Here is a 14,285-nt window from a genome sequence, read left to right on the forward strand (position 1 = left end):
TGGTGTGTGATTGTGGCTGAACCGAGTAGGCGAAATGCTCAAGAGCTTCAAGTTGAGTGGACTGTTATGCAGTGTGATACATTCGCCAGAGGAAATAGAGTTTGAGAATGCAGAAAATGTGCCTTGGGCATGAGCACATCAACGCAACCGGAGAGAAAGGCTGTGTATTTAAGACACGATTGCCCTTCCCCAGGGCCGCTGCAGCTGTCAACTCACTTTGTGGGCACAACCCTTCAACCACGCAAATGACCGCAGAGATGCGCGCTGTTACGCCCGGACCTCAAACAAGGCTACTCTTTCCCAATTTCCCACATATCCAAGGAAAGATAACTTGGAAATGCGTATCTCGCCCTGCGATGGTCCACGTCCAGCACTTCGCATGCCGTGGATGTGTGACCGGTGAGCTCGATGAGTGCACGCCCTATCTCAAGAAGAGGAGAAAGACAAGGGGTCAGCAGACGGCAATGGCGAGGGCAATTGACTTTCCATGTCCGCGCAAAACATCCACGTCGCCGTCTGTCATGGCGGCGCTTCATCGCGTATCCAATCGGTTGCAAGTGCGAAATACAGCGCAGGGCTGGCTGATCGTCCGTCCAGCCATGTCTAGTAGACCAATCGTCCTACGTCCACTGGAGGTGCTTGTTTCTCATAGGTGCGCAAATCACTTCCCTCGTCATCAGGCTGGAAACGCAGAAAATAGTTAGGCGAAGGTCGAGGTGAACATCGGCCAATGCCAGGCAGCTTGGTTTGCGCCGCAGAGCCGCATATAATGGATGCATGTCAGCCCGTTGCCTCTCATCCGACGAAAGGAGAAATGATTGGGGCGGGTTCAGCCTGCTGCTGTTGCACGCAACGGCGCAATCTACTTATCCAAACCTATCGAGTTCATCGCAGGCGACAGCGGCTGATGGCGATTGGCAGGAGAGCGCAAGTGGCGGCTGACCGGCGCGGCGCGAGTCTGCCGTGGTGGTCGTCGACGTTGGATAGGCTACGAAGAGGAAGCGGAGTTGAAGTCCGAATAGGCTTAAAGAAATACAGGCGCACGTGTTCTCAAAAGTTGTTCGGTAGGTAGATATCGATGAGACTCAACATTCGCTGTCTTGCTCCGTCCACCACAGAAATCAAGGGGTCTAGCTCCAAAACCAAGCAATCCTACCAACAGTGCTCCTACCCAGGCTCAATTCAACCCATCATTAATTCCGTGCACACCAACAATGAGATGAAAATCGAGCAAGGAGCTTAGGATTAAAAATTGTGATGCTACAATTACTTTGTAGTGGTAGTAGTCCTGACGAATGCATTCCATGCGGCTCTTCAGGTATCTCATGACGATGGAAAAAGGAAGATGAACATTGAAGAATGGAAAGCGGCCTATGAGGCATCCCAGAACTGATTCGCCAATGGGAGACGGGGAGGGGAAGCGCAAAGCTATCATTACAGAACAGAGAGAACAGAACGTACGCCGGGAACATGAAGCAGCGCGCTGTCTATGAATCTGTGAGCGGGGCGGATGATGCACGACCAAACCAAGGAAGGCGAGTCGACCAGTGCCCCAAGCTGGACCTAAGCCGAAAGTTGCCATGCTAGAGGCGCGCAGAATTATGGGAAAGCAAGCCTGCCCAGTGAAGTGCGCTCATCTCAAAGGCATCTTGGTGTCCTGAGCACCTCGCTTGATTACCTCCTCCAAGGGCCACCTAGGCGGGTTCGCCGGAGGCATCTTGCCGGTCCTCTCCATCTCCTTTTGCCTCTGGTACTCTTCTTCATTGATCATGCCTTCAGGTATAGGAGCAGCACCGCCCGCGATGCCGCTGGAAAACTTGAGTTGCAAAATGTCGCCTACCTGGTCACATGCTGCGAGCATGCGATCCAGGTCGTCCTTGTTGTGAGCGGCAGAGAGACAGAAGCGAGCCCGAGAAGACACGAGCGGAGTAGCTGGGTAACCGACAACGACGACGGAAATCTTGCGCCTCAACATCTCATGCGAAAACGCAGGCATCTTGGCAGGATTGTAGAGCATGACTGGAACAATAGGCGAATCATCGTGACCGTAGACAATGAAACCGAGGCGCTTGAGACCGAGACGGAGGTAGCGAGAGTTGAACGCTAGCCTTTGAAGACGTTCTTCACCTTGACCCGGCATGAGCTCGCCAGTCATCAGCTTCAAAGCGCTTTGGATCTGAATGATGACGGGTGGCGACGGTGCTTCACCGTAGATGTTGCAAGCATTGGAAACGCGCAGCTTGTCGATGATGTGCTTGTCTGCGGCGATGTAGCCTCCGTTGGCTCCGAAAGACTTGGTCAATGTGCCCATGAGAACATCGACTTCGGCAGGATCGACGCCAAAGTAATCGCACACTCCGCGGCCATTGGGTCCCAGGGCACCGATAGAGTGGGCCTCGTCAACGAACAGGTGGAACTTGTACTTTCTCTTGAGCTGGATCATCGATGGCAAGTTGCAAATGGTGCCTTCCATGGAGTACAGTCCCTCGACAGCAACGAGAATCTTCTTCCAAGGACGGTGTGTCCGGGGTTGTCCGTTGGAAATGGCCTCCCTCAAGACACGCTCGAGATCCTTCATGTTGTTGTGCTTGAACATGACAATCATGGCTCCAGACAGTCTAGAACCAAAACGGATCGAGGAATGGTTCAGTTCATCAGAGATAAGCAGACATCCCTTGCCAACCAACGCCGGAAATGTAGTAGCGTTTGTCACGAAGCCCATGGAGAACACCATGGCAGAAGGCTTGCCCACGAACTTGGCAATCTGATCCTCGACCTCGACGTGCAAGTTGTTGGTACCGACATCGGCGCGTGGGCTGCACAGACTCACTCCGTACTTCTTGATGCCCTCCTCCACAGCGTCGGCGCACGGGCCCTCCGATTGAGCGAAGCCAAGGTAATTGTACGAACTCAGGTTCAGGGTCTCGGTTGTCGTGCCAGTAAGCTTAAAGGTATTGTTGTGGTCGTCCGACGTGCGATCGAGAAGATTAATGTATCGTCCCGGAACACCAGTGGTCGGCCTCGCAAAGCAATCGTTGATGCGCATCTTTAGACGTCTGACGTAAAAGTTGTCGAAATCGCTGTTCAAGGGCGCGTAGCCATCCTGAGCGCGCAAATGCTTGTAGTTGTCTTGCTTGAATCTCTTTCCAAAGAAATCGCGAACGTGACCGAAGATGATCAGAATCAGGTAGCTGATGTACGTCGTGAGAAGGAAGTAATACGGCGGCTCGTCCTCTATCGGGTCCGGGAAATGATCCTCTAGAAATTTGCTCGAGTACAGGTGGTCCTTGGACGAGAGAGGCGCAAACTCGGCATGCGCCTTGGCAATGCGACGGGCCTCTTCTGGCGAGGGCGGCTGGAACAGCGTCGTCGTCATGGTCGCGGTGGTAGTCATCGTGGTCGTGGCTGAGTCCTCCATTTTTGTGCCGTCGTGCTTCTCGCCGGTCGCTGTGGACAAGCAAATGGTCGGTAGCGACAAGGTCGAGGAATTGATGTGCTGCGGCGATGGAGACTTGAGAATCGCCTGCTGCTGGGCTGCAAGCGCGGCCTGGAGCGCAGCGGCGTCGGGGTTCTTTGGCTTTGGCGACGAGAAGAAGGCGCTAAATCTGTTGTTCTTGTTCGACGATCGGGCGGAAGCCTTTTCGTCTAGCGAGGAGATGGAGGAATTGTTGGAGAAGAGGTTCATGGAGCGGGTAGGCATTGCAAATGATTATAGTAGGGGCCAGAGGGAGGAGAGCGGATGGAAGCTCCGGGTGCTGGCTCTTGGGGTCGAAGATGCAGAAGAGCCCGGCCGAGTTGATCAAGGCGCGTGAAATTTGCAGCGGTGGCGCCTATGCCCCTGACGACTGTGTAATGTCAGTGATACCGTTACGCAGGGCTTGTGGATAAGACGGCTTGGTGACAATGGCGAGGGTCGTGAGAGCGGGGACAGGCGGAGGTGTACCAGATGGGAGGAGTATTTGTGCCGGATGCGCCGGAGGCAAGAGCGGAATGCACGGGGGGAAGTAAGGAGATGGCTTTCCCCCAGAATCAACGACGGCCCTTGGGTGAAAAGAGGCAAGCCACGTTGAAGTGGTATGGAGTTGGAGCAGAGGCGACAATTGTGGCGTGGTGCGGTGCCTGCGTTCCCTGCTGCACTGGCTGGCGAGCTGCGTGTGCCGGGGGAGACGGGACGCCGAGAGGAAACCGGGCGCGCGCCGACGCGAATGCTCAAGTCGCTCGCAGGTGGGAGGATGAGTTGAAAAAGAGGAGACCAGGTGAGGAAGAAGAAGAAATCTTTGAACAAGCAATGCTGACCTGACGGGCGCTATGGAAATTGCAATCTGGGCCGGGCGTCGTCGATGATAAGCCGACCGAGAGAGTCCGTCCCGTTTTGCTCACTCATCGCTAGCTGCTGTCAGGGGCACACCGCCAACCGTTGGCCGCTAACGACAAACCATCAGTGACCCTGCCCTCCCCGCCCGCCACTGCGTCATCATGGCATATCCACGACACTCTCCAAATCAATTAAATAACCGTTAGAATACTACCCGTCGCCAGGCTCACCATTTCCCAATTGCTGATTATTTGGCCCCTTGCCGAACGTCGTACAACAAGGCACCAACTAGACCTGCCTATTCGGGAAACCCACGACATGGCTACTCAAACCCTCGCCGTATGGGCCACAAACCTTGAATTCGATTCTCTGCTCGCCTCCGTAGTCGAGGCTGCCGTGCGGAGTTTTCACAATTGGGCAGGCTGTGCCATAGGCGGCAGCACTCATCCAGCGACTCAGATTGCCCGCAAGACGCTGGCCGCTTTCGCCGGATTGCCAACATCCACAATTCTCGGCTCGGTGGAGAAGACTGATGCCCAGACGGCTGCCCTCATCAATGGCATCAGCAGCCACGTCTACGACTATGATGATACGCACTTGGCTACTGTCATCCATCCCGCCGGACCGGTAGCTTCAGCCCTGCTTGCCGCGACCCAGCACGACATGGCAAAGACTGGATCCGTCGACGGCAAAGCCTTCATCGTGGCTCTGGTTGCTGGAATCGAGGCCGCGTGCAAAGTCGGCCTAGCGGTGTACCCTGGCCACTACGACGTGGGCTGGCACATTACAGGCACAGCTGGTTCAATTGGAGCAGCTGTGGCCGTGGCCAAAATCCTCAAACTCGACGTGCAGGCCATGCAGTGGGCGATTGGAATTGCGGCGACTCAAGTCACAGGTCTGCGGGAACAGTTTGGCAGTATGACCAAGTCGTTCCATCCGGGACGCGCAGCACAGAACGGGCTGCTAGCAGCCATGCTCGCAAGCAACGGATACGACAGTTCCCTCGCGTCGCTCGAGGCCAAGCGTGGTTGGGCCAATGTTGTGAGCGCCTCAAACAGGCTCGAAACGGTGCTCCAGGGACTGGGAAGCACGTGGGAGACTGAACAAAACACGTTCAAGCCGTTTCCTTGCGGTACATTCAACGCCTTTTTTCGTTCCCCCCGGCGGAGAGAATGCGAGAAAAGAGTACGCCATGAATATCTCCGAACACGCTGATGAAATCCTACAGGCATCGTCATCCATCCCGCCATCGACGGCGCCATTCAAATCCACAATGAGACCCAGGACCAGCACCAGAATATCGATGCTGCCCGCATGCAGAGTGTCCATCTCACAGTGCATCCGCTAGTCCTCGAGCTGACGGGCAAACGGAACCCAAAGACGGGCCTTGAAGCCAAATTCAGCGTCTACCACGGCGCCGCTGTTGGCCTCCTCTTCGGCCGGGCAGGACTGGCTCAATTCACGGACGACGTGGCAACTCATCCGACGGTGGTGCACTTGCGCGACAAGGTCGATGCGACGTCTGATGCATCTTTGCGCCCCGACGAGGCACGTGTGCGCGTTGATTTTGGCGAAGGCGTTGCTAGTGAGAAGCATGTGCAACATGCCGTTGGTAGCTTGGAGGCACCCATGACGAACGAGCAACTCGATGCCAAGTTCGTCGAGCAATGTGCGCCCGTCCTGGGCGAGGACATTGCCAAAAAGTCGTCTGACCATTGCTGGCGTCTCAGAGACGTGGATGATGTTGGTGCGTTTGCTTTTATGGCCCTGAGTTAGACGTGTCGTTTTTTCTTGTCTTGCATATCTTCCATGATGCCTGTCGTCCCTGCATACGTTGTCCGTCAGTCAAGCGGTGCATTCGGCACGTACCCAAGTTGCGTGCGTAAGTGCCGTCAGCTCAGTCAGGTCAGAAATGGTTAACTTGTACAAAGTTTGTCCATCTCACACCGAGCCGCTCCGTCTGACTACTTCTCGTGGGAGTGGTGACCCTGCGGCGACTGCTGGAAGAAATGTTCTAGTGGCGCCGTGGATTTTAAGAATTCACCGCTGGCACTTGTACTCCGGAATTGGGATGATCTCTTAAACCTCTCAATGTTGTTGCATTGTCGGTAATAGTTGGACATTGCCCAGAACACAAGACGCCAGATCGATTATGCCCAGCGAACTGGCAATTGCACCACAATTGGCCAGCCAATGATCGGATGCAGCGTAATTGATGATCTTTGAAAGATCGAAGAAAGGAAGCTTCACTCGTTCCCAAAAGATGGAGGAGTGTCGAGTAGAGTTGAGGTTGTCTTGGCCCAGTATGAGAAGCCCTGGACGTTGCAATGAGCTCGTCATGCAAGTGACCCGTAAAACTTCTCATGGTCGATCAATAATGACATCCTTGAAATGCCAGAAAGTCGATTGCAAATGACTTGAATGCAGAGGGTGGTCGATGGTTGGGGATCAGCAGCGTTGGTGTGCTGCTGCCGTGGTCAACATCGACGCAACATCGGAGCTGCAAGAACTGGATGGATAGGTCAATAACTCATCGGATTCTGCATTAATCAAACCCGCAGAAAAAGTTCAAGTCGACACTGAGAGTGGAGTTGTTGGGTGCTCGACTTGGCTGACCGGGAGTCAAGAGCAACTCGGTTAAAAAGTTGTCCCGGACTTTTCCCGGACCGCCGTGCCCACGAAACTGAGGACTCCAACGACAAATTCGATACAGGACGACCCGCCGACGACCAACCTCACCACCCAACCGACCAAACCCCAGTCGACAAGATGGTTGCCGCCAAGAAGCACGTTCCGATCGTCAAGAAGCGTACGTTTGATGCCATTTTCCAAATATACCGGTGTTCCAGCCTGCCTACGACCTCTCCGATGCACCTGCAACTCCCGCGAGAAACGAACACTGCGAGCCCTCAATACACCCGATGGAAGCCGTCGGACAGCCGTTTCAACGAGGCCTGGGACATGAGTCTAGAAAAATGGAGGATATGAGAGGCCCTGGCGCGAAGTCTGTACATGACGAGCGTCCGCGGTGCTTTGGGATCAATTGCGCTCAGGCCTCGTTGCTGGGGATGTCCACGGCTTCAACCCACCATCGATATTCACTTGTCGTGCCACATCGTTCTCTCGTGTCTTTGACGCACTCGGCGTGCTTTTCCCCGGCGATGCCTTTGCCTACAGCCTCGGATCGAAATGCAAAGTCGGACCACCGCTAACATGGCTTTGCTACAGGCACTGCGCGCTTCAACAGGCACCAGTCTGACCGTTTCCGCTGCGTCGCCCCTTCGTGGCGCAAGCCCAAGGGTATCGACAATGCCATGCGCCGTCGCTTCAGCGGCCAGGCCGTCATGCCCAAGGTACGAAGACTCGACACCGCCCGAGCCCCGACAAGATACGACATGGAATCGGCAAAGAAGACGCAAAGTGAGGAAGCGGAGGGCTGACAAGCTACGGAATAGATCGGTTACGGCTCCAACAAGAAGACCCGCCACATGATCCCCTCCGGCCACAGGGTCTTCCTCGTCCACAACGTCGGTGACGTCGACATCCTCCTGATGCACCACCGCACCTACGCCGCCGAGTATGTTGAGAATTCGAAAGGATTGCAAGAAGGGAGTGCTGACGCGGAACTAGGATCGCCCACGCCGTTTCTGCTCGCAAGAGGGTTGAGATTGTCCAGAGGGCCAAGGAGCTCGGTGTCAAGGTCACGAACGCCAAGGCCAAGATCACCACTCAGTCGTAATGGGGATTTCTTTTTCAGCGGGGCGCGGATATGAGGTCTCAGGTGTCTCTTTGCTCGGAACGGAATCGAGGCACCAGTAGTGTGTACGCACACCAAATGACGAAAAAAGCTTCATTTCACATGGCTGGCCAGGCGTATCGGGAACAAACAGTGCTGTAGCTCCAATGCCGTACATCGGTTGCACTCGAAAGATCAACAATAGAGATTGCGGCATGGGCCAAGGCTACGATTGGACCGGAGCGGCATACGTGACTGGGGCTCGAGGTACGGCAGAAATCAATCGGGATGTATCCCCTCGGATCTGCAATGGAGTCGTTCAGGCTATTCAATGACCATATCAAAGTGCTGTGAGAATTGACATGTCGCATGAGGGTTGGAGGGGATTGTATGTAGACAAAAGCTGCATGAAGATGGCGGCATGTGATGGGGGGTCAGCCAAACCATGCGGGTAGCCCGCTTAGAGCATAGCCTCTCCTTTGGAGCTCAGCCATCAACCACCTCCCGCAGCCTCAACACCCGACCGGCGTTGCGGAGCATTCGCGTACCGCGCAACAGTGATCACATCCCAGGGCTCAAGATGCATACACCCGTGGCGCAACATGGCCCTCATCTAACCCACGGTGTGCCCTGAACCCTATCGATTGGACCGCAACCGTGGATGACGGGCATGCAGGCCGTCGATGTTGGGGGACAGATTATTGCTCACAAACCAGGCGGCGAAACCGACGTTGCAACCCCCTGCACGGTCGAAAGTGTGATTTGGCTGCGAGTTCTGACCGCTACATACTCTGAGCTGACGTTGTTAATCATCAAGGCAAGCCAGAAAGAGCGCAACAACCCCTGGTGCCGTGGTGCGCGCAGCCGTCAACAGTCCACTTGGCCGAGATTTAAACAGACAGGCTGGTCCTCCCTGCTTCAAAAGCTTGCACCGCAACCACGCGGAACCCAACGCCTCTGCTCCGCCCGCCGCCCACCGAAATATTTATTTTCTCGTCATCTCATCAGTCTTTGGCAGCTTATATATTTTTCTCCGCCCGCCTCCCTCCATCGTCCCGTCTCCACCAAATTAATTCCAACAAGCTTGAAGCCACGATACCTTGGCACTGCTGTTGCTTCCACTATATCCTCACGCGACTCTCCAAACACAACACCTCCAGCTACCTTCCACCTCGCACACTTCCGCCCATGGCACCGAATCTTTTCGTCGCCACGCAGACGCTCTTCACGCCTCGCAGATGGTTCGTCCGGCGGCGTCCAGAAAAATCCGTTCGAGAAACCGAGCACTGGGATTCTCCCGTCCCTGGAATTTACGAATTCATTCCCGGCCGCGGATGGTACCTTGTGCGACCCGACGAGCAAGACGGCTCGCGTGGCACACGCCTCGAAAAGCCGCGCCCAGTAAAATACTCGCGCGTCCTCAAGCGCTACCTGTTCGAATCGGAGTACAACCGCCGCAAGCTGTCGGGCGAAATCAAGGACAAGAATGGCAAGGTGCGCATGGTGGCCTTTTTCCAGCTCGACGACGGCGTCGGCTGGGTCAATTGCTGGAACCACCACGGCGAGTTCGTGCCCGGCCCGTGGGAGCGCTGGTGCATCGACGAGCGCACCGAGAAGTTTAGACCAATGCTCAAGGGCGACGACCCGTCGTGGCGCACCCGCCGCAGCGACATCAACACCAAGACGCCGGCCCGCAAGACTTCGCACGAGAGCTACGGTGGGAGCAGCGAGCGCTCGACTGGCGCCAGCTCCAGCAATTCGGAGGACAAGAGCCGCATTTTCGAAAGTCCGTACGACGGCCTCTCTCGCCCCGCCAGCACTCGCGACATGATCGTTTCTCCCATGCACTCGCGGCCCCCTACGCCTACGCGCCGCGACGTTGCCCGGTCTGAAGGCGCCACGCGGGTCAACAGCCGCGCCCCCAGCATCTCCAACGGCGCCTGCACGTCGTGCGGAGCTCGGAAGGACTCGCAGCAGGATGTCAATCCAGCAGGTGGTGTTGGGAGTGGAGCTGGCGGCAGCGGAAGCGGAACCGGTGGAGCGTCGACTCCGAGCCAGACTGCCGGCAGCGGCACGCAACGGGGCCTCGCTGCGGCCGTGTCCAAGCGCTTGGGAGAGAACGGCCAAGCAGTCATCGAGTAAACGCTTGGTGGCTGGGACTTGACGACGACGACGACGACGTCGCCGCGCGTGGCTGTGTCTACCACTACCATCCTCTCCTTGTTCGGAGAACGGGAGCGAGATAGTCCCGCAGAAACAAAGAGAAAAAAAGAAGAAGAAACTTCATCGCAATCTTTTTTGAGTCATCACGATTGCTCAGCAGGACTTGAGAGAAATTGGGGCTTGACTTGGATCAGTCCGTTCACGCATCATGAGACTACGCTGGTGGGATAGGACGGTTGTTTGGTGGTTGGTCTGGTTCTTTTTTGGTTTGCTTTTGGGGTGTTCATTTCCGTCGCTCTGTTCTCATTTCCTTCGTTTTTGCTTTCTAGCGTTTTGGGAATTTCCGCTCGGTGTCAAGGTCTTTGCACACAGAATGGGTACTGTACTACTATACTACTGCAGGTCCGGAGGGTTCCCAAAAAGTTTGTCTTTCTGTCTGTAAGCGGTTGGGATTGTTGTCTGGTTCGAGGGTGGTGTACGTGGCTGTTGGAACTATCGCTTTAATTCACTTCTACCATAGACGGACGATATGTGGCCTCTCACAGCGTCCAATTGATCAACACTTCTTCCACCTCATACACCTTCTCACTTGTGCTTTACCACAACGTGCTTGATCACTCCCAAGCACCAGCAGTTCTAGAACCCTCCTCTTCAATCATCAATAGCCAAAATTCCAACCCAAACGTCAAAACAGCTCGAGTCATTCGATTGCGGCTTTTCCAGACCACAGCCCTATCGCCGAGCCCAAATGACCTCACGGGCGCCCGCCCATGCAAAAGCTTAATCGCACCCACAGCGTCCACCTCCCTGCTGCCAATCCCCGCGCATCATGTTCCCTCCCCCCATCTGCCGGCCGGCCGGCGGCGCCTTGCCACCATCCTAGCCGTGTCTTGACAAGCGCTTGGTACGCTGCGCTGCGCCGCACTGTGGATGACTTTGCCGCTGGCTGATGCTGGTGCTTCTGTCCCAGACAATTCGAACCATCATCTCAAACAAAACAAAAACAGACCGCTGAAACAAGCGCTCTGCTCTGCCCTCACGCACCAACCAAACCCCCCTCGTCCGCAAAACTCCACGCCGCCCGCGCCTCCTCACTGGCTGCCTCCGCACCAATCTTCTCGTCAAGCTTCGAAAAATGTCGTTGATCCCCGCACACACACTCAAACATGCCTTGCAACAAGGCCTGGACCGTCCCCGTCCCCCCCGCGCCTGTTTGGTGGTTGTGATTTGAGGCATTTGTGCGCTACTTGCTGGGCATGTGTGGCGCGCAGGCAGGTACGTACTGCGCGTAATTTATGCAGGGCAGCGCGAGGAGGAGGGGTTTGAAACTGAGGCGAAAAATATTTGAAACGATGTGGTGAGCAGGTGCCGGCTACCGGGGATGAGGGTGCTGCCGCGATTGGATCGGTTGTTTTGGGGGATGGGCTCCGGCGGCTTTTCGTCGTCGATGTTGTGGGATGCGCGTGGAGTCATGGAGTAGAATAGGGTAACCATTGGAGACAGGCGGCCATGCTGGTCACAGTACAGCCATGATATCAGAGTTGGCATGGCAAATCGATTGATCGGTTCTCCGGGTCGGCGGAGCGCCGTCGCCGGTGATGTGAGGCGGAGCTCTCGGTGAGGCGGAGAGCAAGGTCAGGACTTGGCAGATGCTGGCCAAGAGAGATGGATGGGTTTGGGAGCTCGGTGTGATGGGATGTGGCGGAGAGGCAGGGCATGCGGGAAGCCAACAAGGCACGTCTCCAAGAAGTGATGAGGCAGACTTTCAAGGTGATTTCATCAGGTCGTTTACGGCCTTTGCGGCGAAGCGCTTGCGCTGCTGCTCTGGCATGCCGGCTGCCGTGTCTAACCGCGAGCCGGATTGTGGTCAGTTTTGTGTGGCTGAAGATGGTGGAGTGTATGGATGGACGCCGAAGTCCGTTCGGGGAGGGGAAAGAGAGCGTAGGCGCGTGAACTTGGTTGACTTACCTCTGACTCCTTGCAGCTTGCTCATCATGCGCTCCAGCTCTTCGACCTGCGCCGCCTGGTCCGCATCATCGTCGTCGTCGTCGTCTCCAGCACCGCCAACAATCGCAGCCTTGAGCCCTGCAAGCTCAAGACCCATCTCCGCTTCCTCTGCCGCAAAGCTCGTGTGCCACTCGCCTTCATCATTATTGCCATCCTCTCCATCTTCCTCACCAAGCAGCGCCGAATCCAGTCCCGCGCCTACGTCTTCGCCGTCCCAGTCGTTCGCCTCCAATGCCTCGCGCACCCTCTCCACGCCGACCTTCTCCCCAAACGCGTTGCGCTTGCCCGGCCGGTCGTCCACGCCCACGTCGACGAACTCGAAGCCCTCCGCCGAGCACCACTCGTCCCACTCTTCGGCTTCGCCCACGCGCCCCGTCTCCCCGCGCCCCAGCCGCACCGCCAGGCTGACGCCATCCCACTCGCCCAGGTCCTGTTGTTCGTCCACTACTTGACGGATTGCGCGCATCGTGTCGCGGACGGTTTGCGCCTGCTCCTGAGACAGCGGCGCGCGGAAGACGTAGACCCATGCGCCGAGCGCGGATAGCACTTCGCCGGCTGCTGGGGACAGGTAGTCGGTGCGCCAGGCGGACAGGGAGCTGATCTCGTCTATCCAGATGGGTACCGTGGCGGAATAGTATGGCGTGGAGATTGAGAGCGCGTGCGAGAGGCCGGCGACGGAGGAATCGGAATGAGGGGCGGGCGGGGTTGTACCGGTCAGATCTAAATGATTTGTGAGCTTTACTTCGGCATTCGATTCACGTTGGGATGGTGTGGAAGCTGCGCGGGGCGTCGTGGTAGTAGTTTGAGTTTATGTACCTTTGAGGAAGGAGAGCATGTCTGAATCGGGCGCAGTAACGCACATGATGCGCCGTGGACTGGAAATCTCCATTGCTGGCGGTTTGCTCTGCATTGTTGAAAGTTCAATCGTGAGGAGTAATGGTTAGTTGGAGTGGGACGGAGACAACACGGAGACAAGCAACTGGGTAGCTAGACCTCCGCCACTTGACATCGTAGCAGAGCGGAGCGGAAATCGTAGGGCTGATTTGTGACTAAGCGCTTGGCACGAGTGGAAGACATCCAGTGTGGCACTCTTAATTGTTCTGCTTCAACCTCGTAGAAATGCATCATGGTTTTTCCAATCCATGACGTCTCATCCAGTCTTCCCTCAGAGCCGTGGTCTTGCGCCCGGATGCCTCTTGTCCGAAGGCGCGGCGTTCCCAGTCCGACTGGCAATGCTTGCTTTTAGGTACTGTCTCAAATGCCTGCTGGTAGGATCTTGACTTTTGTTCGCCGATGTCCTTGATCTCTCGTTCTCATGACGCTCTTCCCTCTCCTAACGGGGACCCCTCGTGCCGCGGGCCCTGTTGACTGTTGCCCTACCACGGGCCAGACCGACACCACGGCCGCGGGTGCCTCTTGAGCGGAACATGGGAGCGTTTCTGCAGACAGAATCAGCTATGACTCCTACAACGTAATCTTGCGCCAGGAGTGTTCGTTCCATACCTCAGCATATCCGGCACAATGAAGAAGCGAACGTGCGAGCCGCGGATGTAAACTTGGTCGAGATGGGAGACGCGGCCGTCGCGGGCGGTGACGGTGATGTCCTTGAGCTGGACGTTCATGTTGTCCTCAGCTGTAGAGCGCATCAGCAATCAGACATTCAGAAGTGAATCCACGGGAATGAAGCGCACCTTCGAGCAGCTTGCCACGGTAAACTTGACCAGAGGTGATTTCGAGCGTGACAACGTGGCCCTATCCACACAATGGCATCGTCAGCGAGGCGGGTCCTTGAGCAGCGACTGTGAGCGCGCATACGGTAGAAGCAGACGGCGGGGTGGGCGCGGGATTTTTCGTACCATAGCCTCGTTGAGGAGCTTGATCGGGATGCCGATTGTGCTGGTCATTTTGCGGATGCGCTAGCGTGCGCTGTGAATCGGTCGAGGTATGGAAGAAAAGATGTACTGGCTCGACCGGCGCGGTCAACTGGTTCGAGGTGGAGCTTTTGTCGCGTCGGTGGGCGTGGTTGGATTTGGCGGACGTCAACTTCGAACGCGACGGCCAGCA

The 14,285-nt window shown here is 56.2% G+C and overlaps 7 protein-coding genes across 7 annotated transcripts; 4 read left to right on the top strand and 3 right to left on the bottom strand.

Annotated features, from left to right (window-relative positions):
• The first annotated feature begins 17 nt into the window (after positions 1-17).
• BKA78DRAFT_168690 (uncharacterized protein) lies at positions 18-949 on the top strand. The gene has a single exon (XM_066883203.1). It carries the CDS (start codon positions 108-110, stop codon positions 702-704), a length of 597 nt encoding a protein of 198 aa, XP_066742839.1. The 5' UTR covers positions 18-107; the 3' UTR covers positions 705-949.
• A 684-nt stretch (positions 950-1,633) lies between these two features.
• BKA78DRAFT_297306 (putative serine palmitoyltransferase 2) lies at positions 1,634-3,700 on the bottom strand (the record flags this gene model as incomplete). Its single annotated transcript, XM_066886749.1, has 1 exon — positions 1,634-3,700. One exon carries the CDS (start codon positions 3,698-3,700, stop codon positions 1,634-1,636), a length of 2,067 nt encoding a protein of 688 aa, XP_066742840.1.
• A 767-nt stretch (positions 3,701-4,467) lies between these two features.
• BKA78DRAFT_168694 (uncharacterized protein) lies at positions 4,468-6,219 on the top strand. The gene is made up of 2 exons (XM_066883204.1): positions 4,468-5,447; positions 5,544-6,219. The coding sequence occupies exons 1-2, from the start codon at positions 4,634-4,636 to the stop codon at positions 6,089-6,091; spliced, it is 1,362 nt and encodes a 453-aa protein (XP_066742841.1). The 5' UTR covers positions 4,468-4,633; the 3' UTR covers positions 6,092-6,219.
• Positions 6,220-7,084: 865 nt separating this feature from the next.
• Positions 7,085-8,054, top strand: BKA78DRAFT_354486 (60S ribosomal protein eL32; the record flags this gene model as incomplete). The annotated part of the gene is made up of 4 exons (XM_066891737.1): positions 7,085-7,124; positions 7,544-7,668; positions 7,771-7,892; positions 7,946-8,054. The coding sequence occupies 4 exons, from the start codon at positions 7,085-7,087 to the stop codon at positions 8,052-8,054; spliced, it is 396 nt and encodes a 131-aa protein (XP_066742842.1).
• A 1,185-nt stretch (positions 8,055-9,239) lies between these two features.
• On the top strand, positions 9,240-10,193 carry BKA78DRAFT_297309 (uncharacterized protein; the record flags this gene model as incomplete). Its single annotated transcript, XM_066886750.1, has 1 exon — positions 9,240-10,193. The coding sequence occupies one exon, from the start codon at positions 9,240-9,242 to the stop codon at positions 10,191-10,193; it is 954 nt and encodes a 317-aa protein (XP_066742843.1).
• A 1,786-nt stretch (positions 10,194-11,979) lies between these two features.
• On the bottom strand, positions 11,980-13,110 carry BKA78DRAFT_354488 (uncharacterized protein; the record flags this gene model as incomplete). Its single annotated transcript, XM_066891738.1, has 3 exons — positions 11,980-12,059; positions 12,183-12,941; positions 13,038-13,110. The coding sequence occupies 3 exons, from the start codon at positions 13,108-13,110 to the stop codon at positions 11,980-11,982; spliced, it is 912 nt and encodes a 303-aa protein (XP_066742844.1).
• A 190-nt stretch (positions 13,111-13,300) lies between these two features.
• On the bottom strand, positions 13,301-14,277 carry BKA78DRAFT_319279 (uncharacterized protein). The gene is made up of 4 exons (XM_066888844.1): positions 14,078-14,277; positions 13,913-13,973; positions 13,725-13,854; positions 13,301-13,660 (listed from the first exon to the last, which is right to left on the bottom strand). Exons 1-4 carry the CDS (start codon positions 14,123-14,125, stop codon positions 13,555-13,557), a joined length of 345 nt encoding a protein of 114 aa, XP_066742845.1. The 5' UTR covers positions 14,126-14,277; the 3' UTR covers positions 13,301-13,554.
• Positions 14,278-14,285: the final 8 nt, after the last annotated feature.

This window comes from Phyllosticta capitalensis (genome assembly GCF_038381095.1).
Source record: "Phyllosticta capitalensis strain CBS 128856 chromosome Unknown BKA78scaffold_7, whole genome shotgun sequence".
Lineage (NCBI taxonomy): Eukaryota > Fungi > Ascomycota > Dothideomycetes > Botryosphaeriales > Phyllostictaceae > Phyllosticta > Phyllosticta capitalensis.

What these genes read in the sequence shown, in the direction of transcription:
- BKA78DRAFT_319279 (XM_066888844.1), bottom strand. Translation starts at nt 14,125, where the DNA reads ATGACCAGCACAATCGGCATCCCGATCAAGCTCCTCAACGAGGCTATG. An exon ending in AGCTCCTCAACGAGGCTATG is followed by an intron (nt 13,974 to 14,077) that starts GTACGAAAAATC and finishes TTGTGTGGATAG; the next exon opens with GGCCACGTTGTCACGCTCGA. An exon ending in CCGTGGCAAGCTGCTCGAAG is followed by an intron (nt 13,855 to 13,912) that starts GTGCGCTTCATT and finishes TGCGCTCTACAG; the next exon opens with CTGAGGACAACATGAACGTC.
- BKA78DRAFT_168690 (XM_066883203.1), top strand. Translation starts at nt 108, where the DNA reads ATGCAGAAAATGTGCCTTGGGCATGAGCACATCAACGCAACCGGAGAG.
- BKA78DRAFT_168694 (XM_066883204.1), top strand. Translation starts at nt 4,634, where the DNA reads ATGGCTACTCAAACCCTCGCCGTATGGGCCACAAACCTTGAATTCGAT. An exon ending in GTTCAAGCCGTTTCCTTGCG is followed by an intron (nt 5,448 to 5,543) that starts GTACATTCAACG and finishes GAAATCCTACAG; the next exon opens with GCATCGTCATCCATCCCGCC.